Genomic DNA, 20,085 nt, shown 5'->3' on the forward strand with positions numbered 1-20,085 from the left:
CAGCGCGCATCCAACCCGGAAGCCAGCCGCACCAATGTGTCGGGGGAAACACCTTGCACCTGGCGACCTTGGTTAGCGTGCACTGCGCAGAAGTCGCTGGTGCGCGATGAGACAAGGATATCCCTACCGGCCAAACCCTCCCTAACCCGGACAACACTAGGCCAATTGTGCGTCGCCCCACGGACCTCCCGGTCACGGCCGGCTGCGACAGAGCCTGGGCGCGAACCCAAAGTCTCTGGTGGCACAGCTAGCGCTGCGATGCAGTGCCCTAGACCACTGCGCCACCCGGGAGGAAATATGCGCTTTAATAAACTTTGGTGTTCAAGACTTACTAGAAACACAAGCTCTACATTGAACAAATACAATACAGGCCAACTAACCTACAGATGTAGGATCTTAATTTGATCACCTTGTTGAGGGGGACTTTCCTGTAAGGCAGAAAATTAAAAATGTTTAAAACATTTGAGGTTCAAAAACACTTCTGAAGTTTGTAATTTCCACATTGAAATTTCAAACTTGATTTTGCCTTTCGAGAAATGTATCAACCCCTACAGAAATGTAAATTAATTATAATTCACATAAAAATTCATATTTCCTGTTGCTGCAGGATTAGTTTCCTGCTGTAGGAAACTGGCTCAAATTAAGATCCTATATCTGTATAGGCTTAGCATCTACGGTACAATACATTTGTGATTTTGGGCATGTAAAACATTTCATGAAACTATTGTACTGCACATTTTGGATAATCAAAATTTCTCAGCACAATGATCAATTTTGTTTAGATTTTAACACAACCCCTGAGACTTCTGGCAAGTTTTGAGTATTAATTAAGGTTGCAAAATTCATGAACAACCATTGAAATGAGACAGTAATTTTCACCCACAACAAGTTTCATTTTGATATATTGTTGATGTGAATGTCTAAATATTACAGTTGTAAATTATCCAAAGGGAGCATCTGCCTGCTGTTTTCACCTGAATGATATCTCCCCATGTGTAATTCACAAGTTTTTAAAGTTTTTTTTAGCCCAACCCAATCCCAGAGTTATTTGACCACCATGCGAATCAGCTGCTATGTAAAGTTTGCAGGCTGCTGCCTAAAAAGGTGGGCTAGTAGCTGTGGTGCTGCCCTGCCATGTCTGGTAAGCACCAGAACTGTCCTGCAGGCCTAGGAATCAGGTTACAGAAAAATATCTCCAACCTCAGTGCTGCTGAATAGCCCGTTGGCCCGGAAGCTGCTGATTAATGGACATTGTATATTGATTTTGGACGCAATTCAATCAAAAGTCATTTCCGGTTGAGTCAACATATGCAGCGTGTACTGTAAAATTAATGCGATCTCTGTGAAAGTCAGGAAAATTACCTTTAAAAGGCGCAAAGAACCCTTTGATTGAATCCTGGTCACAGTTTTACTACATTAGAGCATTGTCTGTAGGCTATTTACCAAATGTTCTGATGTTGGGCCTAACCAATGAAGGTGGCCTTCAACAATGTGGAAATATTAATTGACCTAAAAAGCATCCTCTCATTTCCTGCTCTTTCTCTCGCTGTAGACCAAAGTTAAAACCTGCTGTTGGAATGTTGTGGTCCCCCTGACCCCCAGTGTGTAATGCCCTCTGCGCTGGTGGTTGGATTCTGTCCTGGATGCCCTCAGGCTCAGCCTGGCTGGTTGACAGGTGACCCAGCCTGAGACTATGGACAGCAAAAGGTAGTGAGGTCATAAAGCAGTCCACTCTCAGGCTGCTGGACCAATGGCCTCTCCACCCACTGCCCTATTGAATACTTCAGAGCACCTCAGGTATTCAAGGACATCTGGAGGAATTGCAAAAGCCAAAGAAGGCAATTAATGGGTTCCATTCAATCAGATCCGCTTTAGCCAACTATCGCATATCGGTTATTTTGGGGGTGTTGGAGGTGGAACTGCGCTAGAGCTGTCAAATCCACAAGTGGCTCCTGGCATTATACCGAAAGCGGACATTGCCATTGGCTGCATGGAGTTGCATTAGGAGAAATCCCATGCAGCCTTGATGGAACATGGGAATGTGAGATGGAATCTACACCTCCATTATGATGATAGAAACTCTCATTATTTTGTTGAATGCTTTTTTTGTTCAATGCTTTTTCCTTTTGAGCGTATAATGTCTATATAGCCTGCCCTACACTTTCTCAGTCTGAACTTCTAATGTGAGTGGGGTGGTGTGGCTTCGTGACATTGATCGCAAGAGCAGCTGCTCACAGATTTGACAGCTACAACGCAGTTCCATCTCCATCACAGCTCATACATCCGCTGTGCGGCTGTCTGCTATCGCCGGATAATGCGTGATCTGATTGAATCTAGGCTTTATTAGAGTATAAAATAAGATAGTTTTGGTCATAAAGTCTAAAACAGTTTTGTGAGATGTGGTAATTTGGCAAACTTTTCCAACCTGTAAACACACACATCAAACCACACCCCGAAACCAACTCACATTTGAATTTAGTTGTGACCACTAGCATATTTTATGAATTTTTTATCCCCAATTTGTAGTTACAGTCTTATCCCTTCACTGCAACTCCCGCACAGACTCAGGAGAGGTGAAGGTTGAGAGCCATGTGTCCACTTAACCCAGCCACACCAATGTGTTGGAGGAAACACTGTACAACTGGCAACCAAAGTCAACGTGCATGCGCCCGGCCCACCACAGGAGTCTCTAGAGCCATCCCCTAACCCAGATAACACTGGGCCAACTGTGCACCACCTCATGGGTCTCCCAGTCACAGCCAACTGTGACACAGCATGGGATTGAACCCAGGTCTGTAGTAACACCTTTAGCACTGCGATGCACTGCCTTAGACTGCTCCGCCACTCGGGAGGCCAACATTTCTTACTTAACCAAATCTAAAACAAAGCTAAATCAACTAATTGATGTGATCGAGTCCTTCAGCATTATGGCTGAAGCCTGATGGTGAAAGAGTGCCTTACCTTGAGTGGTTCAAGATAGCCTTCCAGTGCAGGATGGAAGGAAGGTAGAGCACTGAGACTGAGATGTGCTTTTTCAACCATTCGGTCAAAGAGATAGCTGAATGTGTAAGCTGAAAAACACCGGTAAAACAAGTGGAAAACATCCATTCTATGTTCGACATTGAGGTGCTGGGATGTGAGGCCGAATTGCTGTGGATGCCAGGGAATGGAGTGAAAACGTCAGGAGGACTACATGAGAAGGCTACTATAGGGGTTTTCTACTTTTTCTTTCTACTGATGAGGAAAAGATACAGTATTACCCTATGCTGGAAAATCAAATAAAAAAAATCCCCATTCATCATTGATTCTAATCACTTTATTTCAATACATATTACTAATACAAAATAGTATGTACAAAGGCTAAACTAGGTATTTTTTGCATAGGTTAAAGAAAGCCAGAATGGAATGGCACAGTAAACTCCAATAACTACCACACAGGAAGGACAGAAGCAGAACAGATAACTCATGGGGGTAAAGCTCAGTAAAAAAATACTCGTACCCACATCAAGCAGATAAAATGGGCAATGTTATAGGATGCTCATCATCTGTAGAAACCAACCCATAAAATCAGAGAGAGAGAGAGAGAGCGAGAGCGAGAGCGAGAGCGAGAGCGAGAGCGAGAGAGAGAGAGAGAGAGAGAGATGACAACAACTGTCATTTGAGTTTCTATTATGATAGTTCATCACACTGTCTGCCGTACCGGTCCCTTAGGTTTATTTAAAAGAGCACATTTGGCAGGGGGGGGTTGGGTTTTGCTTGGTGTAGCCTAACTGCTGACAACAGCTCACTCATTGGTTCACTGCTGTTTGAAAATCTTACAATATACCAAAATGTTATGTTATTCAGATTCAAACAATATTGTAAATACTGTATAGTTAACAGTGCCAACAAAAAAGCAACACATTAACAATGTCAGTCTTCAAACATGAAAGGCAAATGAGTGTACAGGGTATCATGGAATTTTGCAACACACTTTCCTTTATTTCAAAAATAGCAGGATTTAAAGAATGAAATGTAGTGCACCACCTTATATTCAGAGTGATTTTACATGTAGCAGAAAAACTCCACAGGACAAGAGTGACAGGTAGAAGATAATACTGCCGTTTGCCACGACACTACATCAAACACACTATTCAAAAGCATACACTTCAGAACAGCTCAGATAGTCAGCTTTAGTGGTGGGGGATTAGAGAAGAGATTATAAAAATATGTCAAAGGTGGTAGATAGAAATGAGCTGCTTCCTTTCAAATTCCCTCATAGCCGACAAAACCCCAACAACCATTCTTCCCTTTCCGTCTCTAGTCTGTGGCAGTGTTTCGATGTGAAGAGAGTAAATACTTAATGCTCATTCCAAATCCATGCATGAAATGTATCTCTCACTACAAGCTGCAATAGTGTAAAAACATGAATACAGTACTAACCTCAAAAAACATATGAACATTTCATATACACTGCTCCTGAATGAAAATGTACAAATGCAAACAAACTATCAAAGGAATAAAATATTAATAAAATAACAATTAATGGGTAGGATATTAGTTAACACCCATACAGCTGAGAAAATGATTTCCAAAAATATACAGTCAGAGAGAGCGTACGTGTTAGTCGGTAAGATCCTGCTGTCATTTAGAATTTCATTTCATATCAAATGATGCCAATAGGTATTAGGTTCATGAGTTCCTTCCTATTGTAGAGGTGCAACAGTTGATCATTTGTGAAATTAGATTATTTACACCCAGGACTAGCATAAGCGTAATGCAGTAAAAGGAATTATGTTGCTTAGTCAGTGTCATCTGAGATTTAACACATTCCACAGGGCAAGGTTGGGCAGGCATTTACAAAAGTGTTACAGGTATGGTTAAAGACATACCGCAGATAATAGAAAAGCACTCTTAATTTAAAAGATCTTCGTATATCCTCCTACTCTGACTGCATGTTCCTCCCTCAAAACGGGACGTGGATAAATGCCTGTGGCAAAGTTAAGACAGGAAGGTGGTTTAGTTGCACCTTGAACAGGAAAAGTTTTTTTATCTTCAACTCTCCCGTCTAACTATCCTTTTATAATCCCGAGGATAAAATACTAATGATGTTATGTTCTCCGGTTGACTGACAGTGAGCTTCAGACAAAACAAAGCCAAGTAGAACATAGTAAAACAGCATATTGTATAAAAGCAAGAGACAAAAACAATTTGTGTTAAAGTAACAGGCCTTCTTATACTGCACCCCTACGAACATGAACAAACAACAATTGTTTAAACACTGAGAAACCAATTGACGATGGGAGAATGTGAGAGAAGCAAAGACATGAATGAATTCCTTCAGAAGAACAGAAACATTTCTGAATGGTTGAACACTGACATTTCAAAGAGGGCAGTGACAGTTACACGTTACATGAATGACAACGGAAAAACAGTTTGAGATTTTGAGATGATTCTTGAACCACGTCTGACATATAAACAGTGTGAAGCTGGTTCGTCTTCAGGATTTAAAAAATATATATCTATCTATCTTCATGCTGAAGAGGCTATTCTGCATTTCATTCAACATCAAACCATTCCACCCCAAATCAGTTCACACAATGTGGCAATGTCAGACTTTTACAATACAGTAATGATCACAGATATGATCAGTTAAGTCTATGATGTTAGATGCAGTATTACTTCTGGGAGCAAGCATAGTGACAAATAAAACTCCCCTCACCACCACCCAATCTTACTCAAGGGAGAGGGTGCAAGGATTTACAAGGGGGGTACAAGGGATATACATGTAGGTCTACACTCTACAGCAAACAAGTTCTTAAGGGACCAAAAACAACTGTCACGTCGCTACAAATGTCTATCCTGGCATGTACCTTGCAGAATTTTCTGGAGCGCTAAATTGTGACGACTGTTTGTGGATGCACCCAGGCTGAGGGGATGTGAAGCCTCTGCTTTACATCAGCAGCTGTCATGTTTTCCCTGTGGAGTATGATGGGGGCATCCGGTGAATCAGAGGTAAAAGGTGAGCAACAACCAACTGAGCCTGTGACGCAGCTACACACAAACCAGCATCTGCTGCAATCTACCACTATGTAGAGTATGTACATCCCAATATGTTCAAATAAAGATGTCCTAATCAGCCTTAATTAATGACCTTGCAGATGATCCTTGCTGCAGACGGAGAGTGTAAAAGCTAGGCAGCAGTGTCTCTGAGCTAGCTGTGTTTGGTTACATTACCTCTACTTCCCATTTATTCTTCATGTAGCAGCAATGCAGTGTCAGAGTTCTTACACTTCTTATTCCAAGCAGAATCCTAGCCCCTAACCCTCCTACATTTGTAAGATTACATTTGTTAGCTTTGCAACTTCTGGGCCCGATTATCTAACTTCTTATCAAATTTCCCAAAGTACAGTAAACATTCAGCCAGTTCAGCCAACCTCCATGTTAATAATGAATCAGTTTATCAATTACTACAAGCAGACGGTTGGCAGTGAACGCCTCTTAAATTTCCATCTTCTTCTGCATGATTACATGTTAAAGGAAAACTGGGTTGCGTTCATTAGGGCAAGCATTGGAAAATGTGCGTTTCCAGGTAGTCCCACACTGTTTCGGTCTGTTTTGATGGTGCCTAATGGACATGACCCTGTTGGTAAAGCCCTCCTAAGTAGTTTAGAGTGTAGTTATCCAAGTGGCCTGAAAAAAACGACACTTGTTGTTCAGGACTCCTGTGGTTGAGCCATACATTGACTTACGTTGTGGCGCTAGTAAAACGACTTGACCTACAGGACGCATTGCCGTATCTAAACCACTGCATCGCCTTTTGATCTGATTCCCTCCCTCACCTTCCACCCCCTCTGTGACAGACTGAAGCAGGGGATGTGCTTTGAAAACTACAACAGCAGTAGCATCCAGACTAGAGGTATAGATAGATACATCATCACTTAGTCTAGCAGGAATGTCAGTGGAAATGTGTACTGCGAAGAGTTTCTCTCCCCCCTGCCGTTCTGACATGTAAAAAGAAAGAGAGAGAGGGAGAGGAGAGAGCGAGAGAGAAGGAGATAGAGAAAGAGAGGGATTGTTTTTTAAAGAGTTCAGGTGTGCCAGAGGAGAAACACTGCAGAGAAACTCTTCAGACGATCAATGCTGTAGTAGACGTTTGAAGGCAGCTATCCATCCAGCAGTTCTGTTCTCTCTCTCCTCTCAAATCTCACGCTGCCGCCACTGCAGTAGAAGCTCTATCAGTCTGATCTAATGCTGCAGTCACTAGTCTCAGCCCTCAGAGAGAGAGAGAGCACCAGATATCTCTACGTGCCAGTCCTGACGGGCCCGTATTAAACACATTCATTTTGTAACAGTCTATTTATTTTATTTCAGAATGGAAGTACTGGTGGTTATAGACTATCTTAAGCTGAATCTAGCTATATTAAGATGAATGCACTAATTGTAATTCACTCTGGATAAGTGTCTGCTAAATGACTAAACTTTGAAATAAATGTAGGATGGGTGGAAGTTGAAAAGAGAACAACACTGGTATGTTTCTTTGTGTGTTGAGTGGTGAGATGGTTATCTAGGTGATTTGGTTGAAATGACTATTGATTTCAAGATTTGTAATTCCTATCACAGAAAATTCCTGACGTTCCAAGAACCTGTCTGAATCCAGAGCACCTTGCACTAAGGACTCCTGGCATTATAACCCTGATCCTAACCCCTGACCTCTGACCATCCACAGCCTCTAAACACATCTCATCCATTTTACAGCTCTGACAAGAGATAAGACTTAGCATATCAAACACTCCATTCCATATGAGCATAAAGAACACATTTAGGGAAAAAATCATGTTGTATTGGGAAAAAAAACATTGTTGTCTGACATTTTCAATAACAAAAAGTTCCAGGGAGTAGAAAACTAGCATGCTATGTTGGAGCCTTTCATCATTTACAAGGGAAAGTTAACATAAATAATCAACACGACAAAATCCATGAAAGCCAGGAGGGAACTACAATATCGGTTTTCTTGTCTTCTCTTTCTTTGCCTTGCAGGGGGATGTGAGTATTAGTAAAGCGTTTGTCGTTTCAGAAAATCCGTACTTCCCACAAAACTGTTAGTACAAGCACCCCAAAAATAGAAATGTACTTCTGAAGAGGAGAGCGATAACCTAACCTGTCCTTTTATCTTCCAGTCCCATTTTTCTTTGGCAAATGAATGGTGGAGTGGACAGAGCAGAGGAGGAGGGTGACACAGCTGCAGTCTGTACAGGGTTTCTGGGAAGAATGGGGAGGCTTAGTGATGCAGTGGGTAAGGGGGGGATAGGGGGTCATCCAGAGTCTTTCCCATCAGGCAGCGTATGTGGCTCCTTTCACTGTGTGCCGTCTGTCACCCGCTAAGCATCGTACTTCTTCCCCGTTCTATGGATTTGGTGGAACAGTGTCATGGAGAACGCCATGCCGAGGAGCTGCAGAGGAGAGGGAGAACACAGTGAATTTTAAGTCTAAATAGGTTTTATTATTGTTATTGACACAGTGAATGGTACAGTGCAGCCAGCTCTGAGTGATGTGTATACAGATGTAAGATCTTAATTTGAGCCAGTTTGCTACAGCAGGAAAAAATCCTGCAGCCACAGGTAATGTGAATTATTATGTGGATTATAATTAATGGACATTTTTGTCAGACATTAAATATCTGGTATAAAAATATCTATTGTCTGTGTCAAATCATATCAAATTGTATTAGTCATGTGCCGAATACAACAGCGAAATGCTTACTTACGAGCCCCTAACCAACAGTGCAGTTAAAAAAAAAATGGATAAGAATAAGAGATAAAAGTAACAAGTAATTAAAGAGCAGCAGTAAAATAAAAATAGCGAGACTATATACAGGGGTGTACCAGTATAGAGTCAATGTGCGGGGGCACCGGTTAGTTTAGGTAATATGTACATGTAGGTAGAGTTATTAAAGTGACTATGTATTGATGACAACATAGAGTATCAGTGGTGTAAAGAGGGGGGGAGCAATGCAAATAGTCTGTGTAGGCATTTGGCTAGATGTTCAGGAGTCTTATGGCTTGGGGGTAGAAGCTGTTTAGAAGCCTCTTGGACCTAGACTTGGCGCTCCGGTACCGCTTGCTGTGCGGTAGCAGAGAGAACAGCCTATGACTAGGGTGGCTCGAGTCTTTGACAATTTTTAGGGTCTTCCTCTGACACCGCCTGGTATGGAGGTTCTGGATGGCAGGAAGCTTGGCCCTTGTGATGTACTTGGCCGTTTGCACTACCCTCTGTAGTGCCTTGCAGTCGGAGGCCGAGCAGTTGCCATACCAAGCAGCGATGCAACCAGTCAGGATGCTCTCGATGGTGCAGCTGTAGAACCTTTTGAGGATCTGAGGACCCATGCCAAATCTTTTCAGTCTCCTGAGGAGGAATAGGTTTTGTCGTGCCCTCTTCACAACTGTCTTGGTGTGCTTGGACCATGTTGGGGCGGCAGGTAGCCTAGTGGTTAGAGCGTTGAACTGAAAGGTTGCAAGATCAAATCCCTGAGCTGACAAGGTAAAAATCTGTCATTCTGCCCCTGAACAAGGCAATTAACCCACTGTTCCTAGGCTGTCATTGAAAATAAGAATTTGTTCTTTAACTGACTTGCCTAGTTAAAAATGTTTTTGTTTGTTTGTTGGTGATGTGGACACCAAGGAACTTGAAGCTTTCAACCTGCTCCACTGCAGCCCCGTCGATGAGAATGGGGCATGCTCGGTCCTCTTTTTCCTGTAGTCCACTTATATAAGTATTTTCAAATACACAGTCAAAAACAAGTACTTTTATTTGAGTATTTGAATCGTTAATTGTAAAAAATAAAAATAAATACTTGACCAAATTATATTAAGAGGATTTTCAAATAATTTTTTTCAAATACTATTTTCAAATACCTGGGTAAATGCATGCAAGTGTATTTGAGTCAGTGTATTCACATTTTTTTAATACTTCCCAAACTTCGAACGTTTGTGATATTTGAAATCGTATTTGAACCCAGGTCAGATTTTTGTAGTGGTTGATACATTTTTTGTAAGGTAAAATCAAGTCTGAAATTTCTAATGGGAAATTACAAACTTCAGAAGTCTTTTTAAACCTCAAATACTCTACAAGTTGCAGAAAGTTCTCCTGCAACAGGGTGATAAAATTAAGATCCTACATCTGTACTCTGCTACACTAGTGTTGTGTTACCTCTCTCTCGTTCTCTCTCTCTCCACACACAACAAGCTTCCTCTGTATCTCACTGAAGGAATAACGTGAGATAAGTGAGCGCATTATGTCAATGAGGCAAATTTTGCCGCACCTGAAAAAAATGGTATTCTCTTTGAAGTTTTCCATTATGAAATAGCCTGTGATACGCACGACTACTTTCACATCAAACAAAGTCGGAAGGCTGATCCTAAATTCTTTATCTGAAGCAGTAAGGAAGGGGGTGAGTGGTACTCTTTATTTTAGAACAGACCTGGGTTCAAATACTATTTAAAATCTTTTAAAAACTTTCAGCGTTTGCTTTAGCCTGCCTGGAGTGCCATATGGATGGGGTTTACAGTTTTGAGACTGAAACCGGGTCTGTTACAGAAGCAGACTGCACTTACTGCAGCCAGAAGTTACCTTGAGTGTATGATCACAGTTATTTTACCAGTCTCCGGAGCAAGGCTAAGCACACATCACAGATCACACCCCAAACCATACACTACATCACAGATCACACCCCAAACCATACACTACATCACAGATCACACCCCAAACCATACACTACATCACAGATCACACCCTTGTTGTGTGTATGTACTGACATGTATGTGTAACTGATAGATGCACACACACACACTACATGTTCATGTTTTTAAATGTATGTCAATTGTAAAGTCTTGTCTGTAATGTATTTTTCGTTATGTGTCGGACCCCTGGCATACAGGTGTACTGTACTGTCTCACTAATAGGCTGTGGGATGTTATCTAGGTGGTGGGGTCAGGTCAAAGGTCAAAGCCCTGCAGAGGAAAGGGGAAGGGTATATTGCCCTTCTGCTGCTGCATGCTCAGCCTACTATATACTGTATGCATTAGAGGAGATCCAGATCCCCATTCTCTCTCTCATTCTCTTTCCTGCTCTCTTTCTCTCCCTCCCTCTCAAACACCCTATGCAAATAGTAGGTGTGTTTGGGATTTGTGTGTGTGCAGACAGAAGCATACCATCCCTGTGGTACAGTCTAAAATCATGGTGACTACACTAGTCTACATGAAAGAGATTGGGCTCTGCTGCCTCATAGACAGGTAGGGAAGACAGGAAGGGTAGACAAGGAGACAGACAGGTAGGGCACACAGAGAATCACACAATAACAGAAGATAGTCAGACAAAAAGGAAAGTGAGTCAGACTTCTGAGTCAGGTACTTTAGGTTAGTCGGAGAGACAGACCACAAGGACAGAGAGAGAGACAGGTACTTTAGGTTAGTCAGAGAGACAGACAGGTACTTTAGGTTAGCCAGAGAGACAGACGGATACTTTAGGTTAGTCAGAGAGACAGACAGGTACTTTAGGTTAGTCAGAGAGACAGACCACTAATACAGAGAGAGAGACAGGTACTTTAGGTTAGCCACAGAGACAGACAGGTACTTTAGGTTAGTCAGAGAGCGGACCACAAGGACAGAGAGAAAGACTTGTACTTTAGGGTAGACAGAGAGTAAGACAAGAAGGACAGACATGAGGAACATAGAGATGCAGCAGTATGCTGAGATCTCTTTATCAGGTCTCATATCACTTTCTGGTGTCTGGCTCTGGTTACAGCTCCAGCGTTCGGCACAGCGCCAGGGGGATTTCATTCCCTCAGACATGACCATATTTCAGTATGGCAGAATGTGTGTGTGCTACTACACCCACTGAGCATGGACCTTATTACGGGGCTGTCTCTCACAGGGAGGGTGAGAGAGGAGTCACACACACAGGCTCCATGGAGCGCTTGCTGCTTACCTGCACTACCAAGATGCACATGCCAATGGTTCCCATGAGATGCTTATTGTCATCGAGCCACTCCTCCACCTTCTCATAGCAGCCCTAGGGGACAGAAGGACAACAATAGAAGAGTGAGTGGACACTAGCACCTGACAGAGAGAGAGTGGGAAAGAAGAGAGATAGAAGAGAGAAGGATACAGGGCGATGCAGAAGATACAGAGGAATAATGGTCTGCCGAAAATGGCAATTGTCAAGCAATTTAACACGATCAATTTTGAATGTGGGAAGACATGAAATATTTCAGACAAACAAGGGTATTCAGAAAAGAACACAGATGCAGTTAAATCACTGTAGCTATCATCTCTGGTTCATGCATACGGTTAGATGTTATCGCGAGTTCATTCGCAGGTCACAACTACTATCTCCATCTGGCGGGGGAGTTTGTTACAGTTTCAGCTGTTACAGTGTGTCCTGTCTATACTGAAACATACATGACTATCTGGCCATCCCCACTGGGCAGGATTACATGGCAGATATTAGAACTGAAATCCCTGATGTTTTGTATTGTAAAATCAAACTGCTTTAAGCATAATGAAAGCAACATTTTACATGGTGACCAAAAATGCAGACCATTTAAAATCTTAATGATATTCAAAACAATTGAATCCTTATCTCAACACACTTGCAAATTAACTAGTTTAGTAATATAATAATAACAATAATAATAGTATAAATAATAATATAATAACATATGTCATTTAGCTTTTATCCAAATAAAAAAAATATATATATATGTTTTCCCAGGCTTGTGACATTGGCAAATACATTGGATTGTTGCATATTACCTACAGATGTAGGATCTTAATTTGAGGCAGTTTGCTACAGCAGGAAAAAAATCCTGCAGCCACAAGATATTAATTATTTTCTGGATTACAATTAATGGATAAGGGAAAATCAAGTCTGACATTTCAAAGGGAAAATTACAAACTTCAGAAGTCTTGTTAAACAAGTTTAAAATCTTGTGACTGTCAAATCTTGTGACTGTGACTGCCCAGTGCCCACCCAGTGCCCAGTTTGCCCAATCACCCTTGTCCAAAACATGTTGGTGGAGTTCCGTCCGCATTCTTGGTAGTGCTCCTGGCAGCAGCGGTCGGGCACCATTTTCTCCTTGAGGGCCTCATGCCAATCTGTGTACCCTACCACCCCACAACACTTCCACTGCATCACACACACACACACACACACACACACACACACACACACACACACACACACACACACACACACACACACACACACACACACACACACACACACACACACACACACACACACACACACACACACACACACACACACACAGGGAGAGAAAAGGAGAAGTTAGTGCTACCTGTCTGTGAGTCCTTAAACCAACTCTGATAAATACCACAGTAAGTAGTCTACTGTAATGATTTATGCTCCCTGTACAATGCAGTCCCTATGTAGCTTCAAGGAGCCCATAGCATATTTAAAGAAACAATATGGACTTTCCATACTGGATGTTCCGTTAATAATACATGTTTAAACATTCATGGCAAATAAGGCTTCGCTATACAGTAAATGCATTTTTGCACTATCCTGAGGTGAACTTGAGTCCACATGAAAGTTAGTGTGCAGTCATGATGATCCCAGAGTGTTCAGTGTGTTCACATACTACAAACCTCTGCTTGGATGATGTTCCATGCATTCCTAAGGCCTACGTTGTTGTCTGTGTTGTACAGAGACAAGCCATCCTTCAGGTCCTGCTTGGCATTCTCACTGACCTGAGGACAGATCACAGACAACACAGAAATCTTGAATACAACAATACTTGCTTGGCATTCTCGCTGACCTGAGGACAGATAACACAACCCTGGGTTAGATAGACAGCTTCAGGTGAGCTAGAAATCCGGAAGAAACATTGAATTATACTGTATATCTATTTGACTTTGACTGACGTCACTCGAATCCCTCCACTGAGCTTACATTTAAATATGACTTATGCATTGCTATAGCATTTTCCTCTCGACTGGATCTTAACAATACGACCAGTGCTCATGCCATATCTGATGGAGATACATATTTCAATGCTTGGCTGTTCCACAGCAGCCCTGTATACCTAGAGGGCTGGGAAACTGCGATGGAATATTGTAGACGGAGAACGGAGATGAGAGTCATTATATTGGGAAATTACACTGTGGAGTGGTTGCTGATTATTTCACAAGGAAGGAAGGCTGGGGAAAGCAATTTGTATCATATTGAAATCTTAAAACGGAAGCACTGTGTCTGTAGAAGTACAAGATTTCCCCCCATTGAAGTGAATGGCACAATAACTGTGCCAATGCGGTCAGTGGAAGATACAAGGATATGCAGTGTGTCTGTCATCTCTAATCTACACTCTGAGATGAACCACAAACAGACTGACTGAGGAAAAGTTGAACAATGTTTACAATTTACATTTCAGTCATTTAGCAGACGGTCTTATCAAGAGCGACTTACAGTTAAGTGTATTCATCTTAAGATAGCTGTGTGAGACAACAACATTGTTACTAAAGACTGGCTCGTTGTTTGGCAAAATGTGAAAATTAATATGAAAGGACCGGACATCAAAGTACAATTCTGTCTGGACAGGAACTGAGCAGCCAGAGAATAACAACAATCGATTCTTGCTGAGGACATTCAAATATAAGATGACCCTTTGAAAGACCAGTAGTCCCCTTCTATTCAGTGTCACAATCAGTGAGCCACAGCAAAACATTTGAACTCATTTGAATTATCTTGAGTGGTGCATACTGATTCATAATCGGTGTGAAAAAAATACAACAAGTGTAAATAAATGATTTGCTGAATTAATCATAAGAGAGGAATTTGTTTCTTCAGAGTAATTATAATTTCACAAAGAATAAAAAAGTATCATTAATCATGCATAACCCACTTAAATTCTCCCAAATCTTTGAAATAAGATTACTATAATTTCAAATCATCCTTTTTCTCCCTCTCTCTGCCAAAGTGGAGCAGTGTGTGCGTAATGTACCTCATCAGTCGGGAGGAATCATCATATCTGTCTCTCTGTGCAGGGAAATGATGGAGAGCACTATCATCCATCTCTCCCTCTCTCAGCCCCATGTCTCCATCTCTCCACTATCATCCAGGACTCCCTCTCTCAGCCCCATGTCTCCATCTCTCCACTATCATCCAGCTCTCCCTCTCTCAGCCCCATGTCTCCATCTCTCCACTATCATCCAGCTCTCCCTCTCTCAGCCCCATGTCTCCATCTCTCCACTATCATCCAGCTCTCCCTCTCTCAGCCCCATGTCTCCATCTCTCCACTATCATCCAGCTCTCCCTCTCTCAGCCCCATGTCTCCATCTCTCCACTATCATCCATCTCTCCCTCTCTCAGCCCCATGTCTCCATCTCTCCACTATCATCCAGCTCTCCCTCTCTCAGCCCCATGTCTCCATCTCTCCACTGAGTCTCTCTCTACTCTCTCCCTCCTTCCTACCTCTCTCCTCTCTCTTGCTCATTACTGCTCCCCACAGCCACACAATCACAGGAGAGAACAGGGGACCAGTCATCATTGAGCCCAAAAGCACCTTCTTCGAACCTGGCTTGAAATGCAACATAATGATCAAGTGTATACCACAGTTAGCGAGGCATACTAATGACTGCAAAACAAACGACAGGCTTGATCTCTCACTACTTTGATAAATGTTTTTCTCTACACAGCAGAAATGCATGCAAACACATTGTGTGAGTTCTGATAAAACGCTTGACTCAAGTCTATCCTGATGGTTGTTGTTCCCTGATAGCAAAACTATGCCGTTCCTAGAGAAAACTACCACTCATCACTCATGATGAGATTAACTTTCCTCAGCACCTGTCAAAATGCATCAACAGAATACCTAAAGGAGACATATTGACAGAGTGTAAAATGTGTCTCATTATGGAGCACACTGTACTGGCTTCCTCTGGGCTGCAGATCCACCTGCATCAGCAGAATAGGATGGGAGCGAGAGAGGCCATCCATCATGTCCAAGCAAGCCAGGGGGCTGCGGGCTGCAGGCTGGAGCCATGGCCAGGTGGATGGGATGGACAGTGAGAGGGAGTAAGAGGGAAAGGCCATTACACTACTGTAAGTGAATAGATAAGGAGCCAGCTTCCCACCGGTCACTGTGTGTCTCCGGTGTCGGAGACAGACACACTGTAACACAGAGGTGGGTTGTGCTGTTTGGTGTCAATGTGTCCTGCCCTGACTGCAGGGGGCAAGTGGCTCTGAGATCACTGTAAAGTGTTTCAGAGCAGACAGCCAGTGTGAGAGAGAGGAACACTGCCGCCCCCTGCCTGCTAATGACCTACAGACCTGGGGGATGCCTGGCTCCTCTGGCTCCTTTGTCATAGAAGACAATGGCCGTGTCGGAAATCTCTCTTGCCTACTACTTACTAAAACTATATATTGTGTACTTATCATACTATTTGTCTTACTTTTTAACTCTATATTGTTGTGAAAGGGTTCGTAAGTAAGCATTTCACTGTAAAGTCTACACTTGTGGTATTCGGCCATGTGACAAATAAAATGTTCTAAAATGTTATTCTCTTCCTCAATAGTGTGCAGCGAATTCTACCAGATGAAAAGCCTAAATGAGTATGACATCCTGTCATTTAAGCATTCCCATTTTCCTACATTTCACATACCATGAAAGGTTGTCACGAATCCCGCTTCCTGAGTCTGTTTTTGCCTGTGTTCTGTCCTGGAGTGTTTTTTCCGGTGTCCTGGAACGCACCCTGTCTGGTTGCCGGGCGACGTAGCTGGTTGGGAGATCTCTGATTACCGCACCTGTTTCCAATCCGCTATCTGCACACCTGGTCCTGATCATCACCCCTCCACTTCATAAGCACTGACCTGACATCCATTCCCTGCCGGATCGTTAGCCATGAACAGTATGTTGTGCCAGTGTATCAGCCTCCAGTTTGATAGAGTTTGTTTTGTTGTTTTGTACGTTTTGCTTGCCTTGAACTCACCTCTGTTTTTTCTGTCTAGTCATTCACCCGGAACACTCATCTCATCCCTACCTGGTCGTCGGTGACTTCAGTTACTTCATTGGATCTGCCTATTCAATCCCATCAACTCACCTCCGCTGCCCGCTCCGTCACTTGGATTTTTCTATCACTACATTCAAACTTGTAAATAAATACTCACCTTCGTCTTACTCTCCTTGTCCTGGTCTGCTTCTGGGTTCAACTTTAGAAAACCGTGACAAAGGTAAAATTTTCCACATACCCAAGCAGTCTACTACTTAGACCGTAAGTACAGGCATTTGGACACGGACCATGATTTTCCTCTGTCATGGAAGACAATTGCTTTCTCTCTCTGGGTGTCACGCCCTGACCTTAGAGAGCCTTTTCATTACTCTATTTGGTTAGGTCGGGGTGTGATTTGGGTGGGCATTCTAGTTTTTCTATTTCTTTGTTGGCAGGGTATGGTTCCCAATCAGAGGCAGCTGTCTATCGTTGTCTCTGATTGGGGATCATACTTAGACAGCCTTTTTTCCACCTTTAGTTTGTGGGATCTTGATTTTGTGTAGTGCCTGTGAGCACTCCAGTCGTTACGTCTCGTTTGCTGTTTATTATTTTTGTTGGTGAGTTTCATGAAAATAAACATGTGGAACTCTATGCACGCTGCACCTTGGTCCAATCCATCTTTAAACGAACATGACACTGGGGCTTGGGTCACTTGGCCAGGTGAATGCAAAGAGAATAGCTTTTTTTTTTTTTTTTAGGGGTGGATCAGCTTAATATTGCGGAAAGAATGTTGCTTCCAATGTAATTGTCTGCATCATTTCCAATCCCCCATATTTTTTTGGGTAAATATATATATCCATACACGTATGCATACATATACACATATATACATACACATACCTATATAGACATACATACTTTTTTAAAGAGTATACCTTTATTATTATTCCCCGCAAACCCTACCACCGATCCCCCAATTGGAGTAAACTGATAAACATTTCTGTGTACCTTCAATTTATACATCTTATACACATTTTACAGACAGTCTACTTTATAATAGTTCTCTCGTTTGTTCTTAGTCCTTCCTCTATTTCTGTTGTCCATCCAGTTTGATTTCCACTTGTAACTGTGCTATTTCACAAAGGCTCCGCACCTATACACATTTCACAGATCCCGTATGCCCTACATTGTTTATCTTGTTATTAGTCCCACCCTTCAGCTCCACTCAACCCTTCCCATCTATCTTCCAACATCATCCATTTCGGATTTTTATTTGCCATATATTTTTCAACTGTGCTGTGATGCTTCACAAAAGATTTGAATCTTCCTATTCTCATAGCTTCCACGGATTGTAAATTAAAAATAAACATTTTTGCTAAAATAATTATTATATTATTGATTGATTGACTATGGCTTTTCAAATCCCCCAGTATTGCTATCTGTAGCGTTAGTTCTACGCAAATGTTGCAATTCTTCAACCATTCCTGGACCTGTGACCAAAAACGAGCTACATACGGACAATACCAAAATAAATGATCTAATGACTCTGCCTCCTCACAGCAGAATCTGCAGAGCTGGGAAGATTGTATCCCCCATATATATAACATTCTATTAGTTGCAAGAATTTTGTACAATAATTTAAATTGAAAAATTCGAAGTTTTGAATCCGGCGTTGTTTTGCGTATCAATTCATAAACCATGTGCCATGGAATGGGTACATCGAAAATCTCTTCCCAACTATTTTGCAATTTATATGGCACAGCTGTCAGTTTTTTGGTCCTTAAATTAAATTGGTATATGTTTTTATTTATCACACTTTTCTTTAACCATTTATGTTCTTTAATATAGGGCCGACATACAAGTTCCTTACTTTTTTCCCATTCTACTTGCCTCTTCCATTTTTGTGGTAATGCTGCAATTAATTGGTTGTAATTTTGGGTAGAGCAGACATTTCCATATGTCTGTGTTAGCTGCATGTGTGACATTACTCCACCAGTCCTATTTATGATATCATTCACAAAAATTATACCTTTTTTAAACATTTCTTCGATAAATACAGTTTTTTTATCAATTACTATATTTGAATTTAACCACAATATTTGTTGTACTATTTGTTCCGTCCTTTCAGGTGGATTAAACTGAAATTGCAACCAACTTTCTAAGGCTTGTTTAAAAAATAAAGATATTTTGGAGATTATTTCCTTTTCAAACAACCGAAAGTGAGCAGGTGTAATCTGAATAAAGGGAAAAAGGCCCTTCTTGAATATAGGATGAGACATTCGTACCAATCTACTAGAGAACCAGTTTGGATTTAAGTATAACTTTTGTATGACTGATGCCTTTAGTGAGAGGTCTAATGCTTTAATATTTAATAATTTCTGCCCTCCGAATTCATATTCGTTATATAAATAGGCCCTTTTAATTTTATCTGGCTTGCCGTTCCAAATAAAATTGAATATTTTTTGTTCATATAATTTAAAAAGCAGGTCACTAGGTGTAGGCAAAACCATAAGCAAATAGGTAAACTGTGATATGATTAAAGAGTTAATCAGGGTGATTTTCCCACAAATAGACAGGTATTTTCCTTTCCATGGTAGCAAGATCTTATCTATTTTTGCTAACTTTCTATAAAAATTTATTGGAGTGAGATCATTTCTTTCTTTTGGGATTTGTATACTGAGTATGTCCACATCTCCGTCAGACCATTTAATTGGTAAACTACATGGCAATGTAAAATGTGTATTTTTTTAGTGATCCAATACGTAATATGGTACATTTATCATAATTTGGTTTTAATCCAGAGAGGATAGCAAATGTATCTAGATCCTCTAAGAGGCCGTGGAGAGACTCTAGTTGTGGTTTTAAAAGAAAACATGAATCATCAGCGTACAATGACACCTTAGTTTTTAGGCCCTGGATTTCTAATCCCTTAATATTAATGTTTGATCTAATTTTAACAGCTAACATTTCGATGGCAATAATAAATAGATATGCCGATAGTGGACAACCTTGTTTTACTCCTCTAGATAGTTTAAAACTTTCTGAGATGTAGCCATTATTTACTATTTTACACCTAGGGTTACTATACATAATTTTAACC

At 41.5% G+C, this 20,085-nt stretch overlaps 1 protein-coding gene across 1 annotated transcript in view; it reads right to left on the minus strand.

The window, feature by feature from the left end:
- Positions 1-3,957: 3,957 nt before the first annotated feature.
- LOC120066431 (tetraspanin-9-like) overlaps positions 3,958-20,085 on the minus strand; it is a 134,373-nt gene continuing 118,245 nt past the window's right edge. Inside the window, exons 4-7 of the mRNA XM_039017793.1 lie at positions 13,647-13,748; positions 13,033-13,164; positions 11,965-12,048; positions 3,958-8,432 (exon numbers count right to left, since the gene is read on the minus strand). Of these exons, the coding sequence (XP_038873721.1) occupies positions 8,361-8,432; positions 11,965-12,048; positions 13,033-13,164; positions 13,647-13,748 (390 nt within the window). The 3' untranslated portion in view covers positions 3,958-8,360. The remainder of the gene's footprint in view (positions 8,433-11,964; positions 12,049-13,032; positions 13,165-13,646; positions 13,749-20,085) is intronic.

Source organism: Salvelinus namaycush, chromosome 21, assembly GCF_016432855.1.
Source record: "Salvelinus namaycush isolate Seneca chromosome 21, SaNama_1.0, whole genome shotgun sequence".
Classification (NCBI taxonomy): Eukaryota; Metazoa; Chordata; class Actinopteri; order Salmoniformes; family Salmonidae; genus Salvelinus; species Salvelinus namaycush.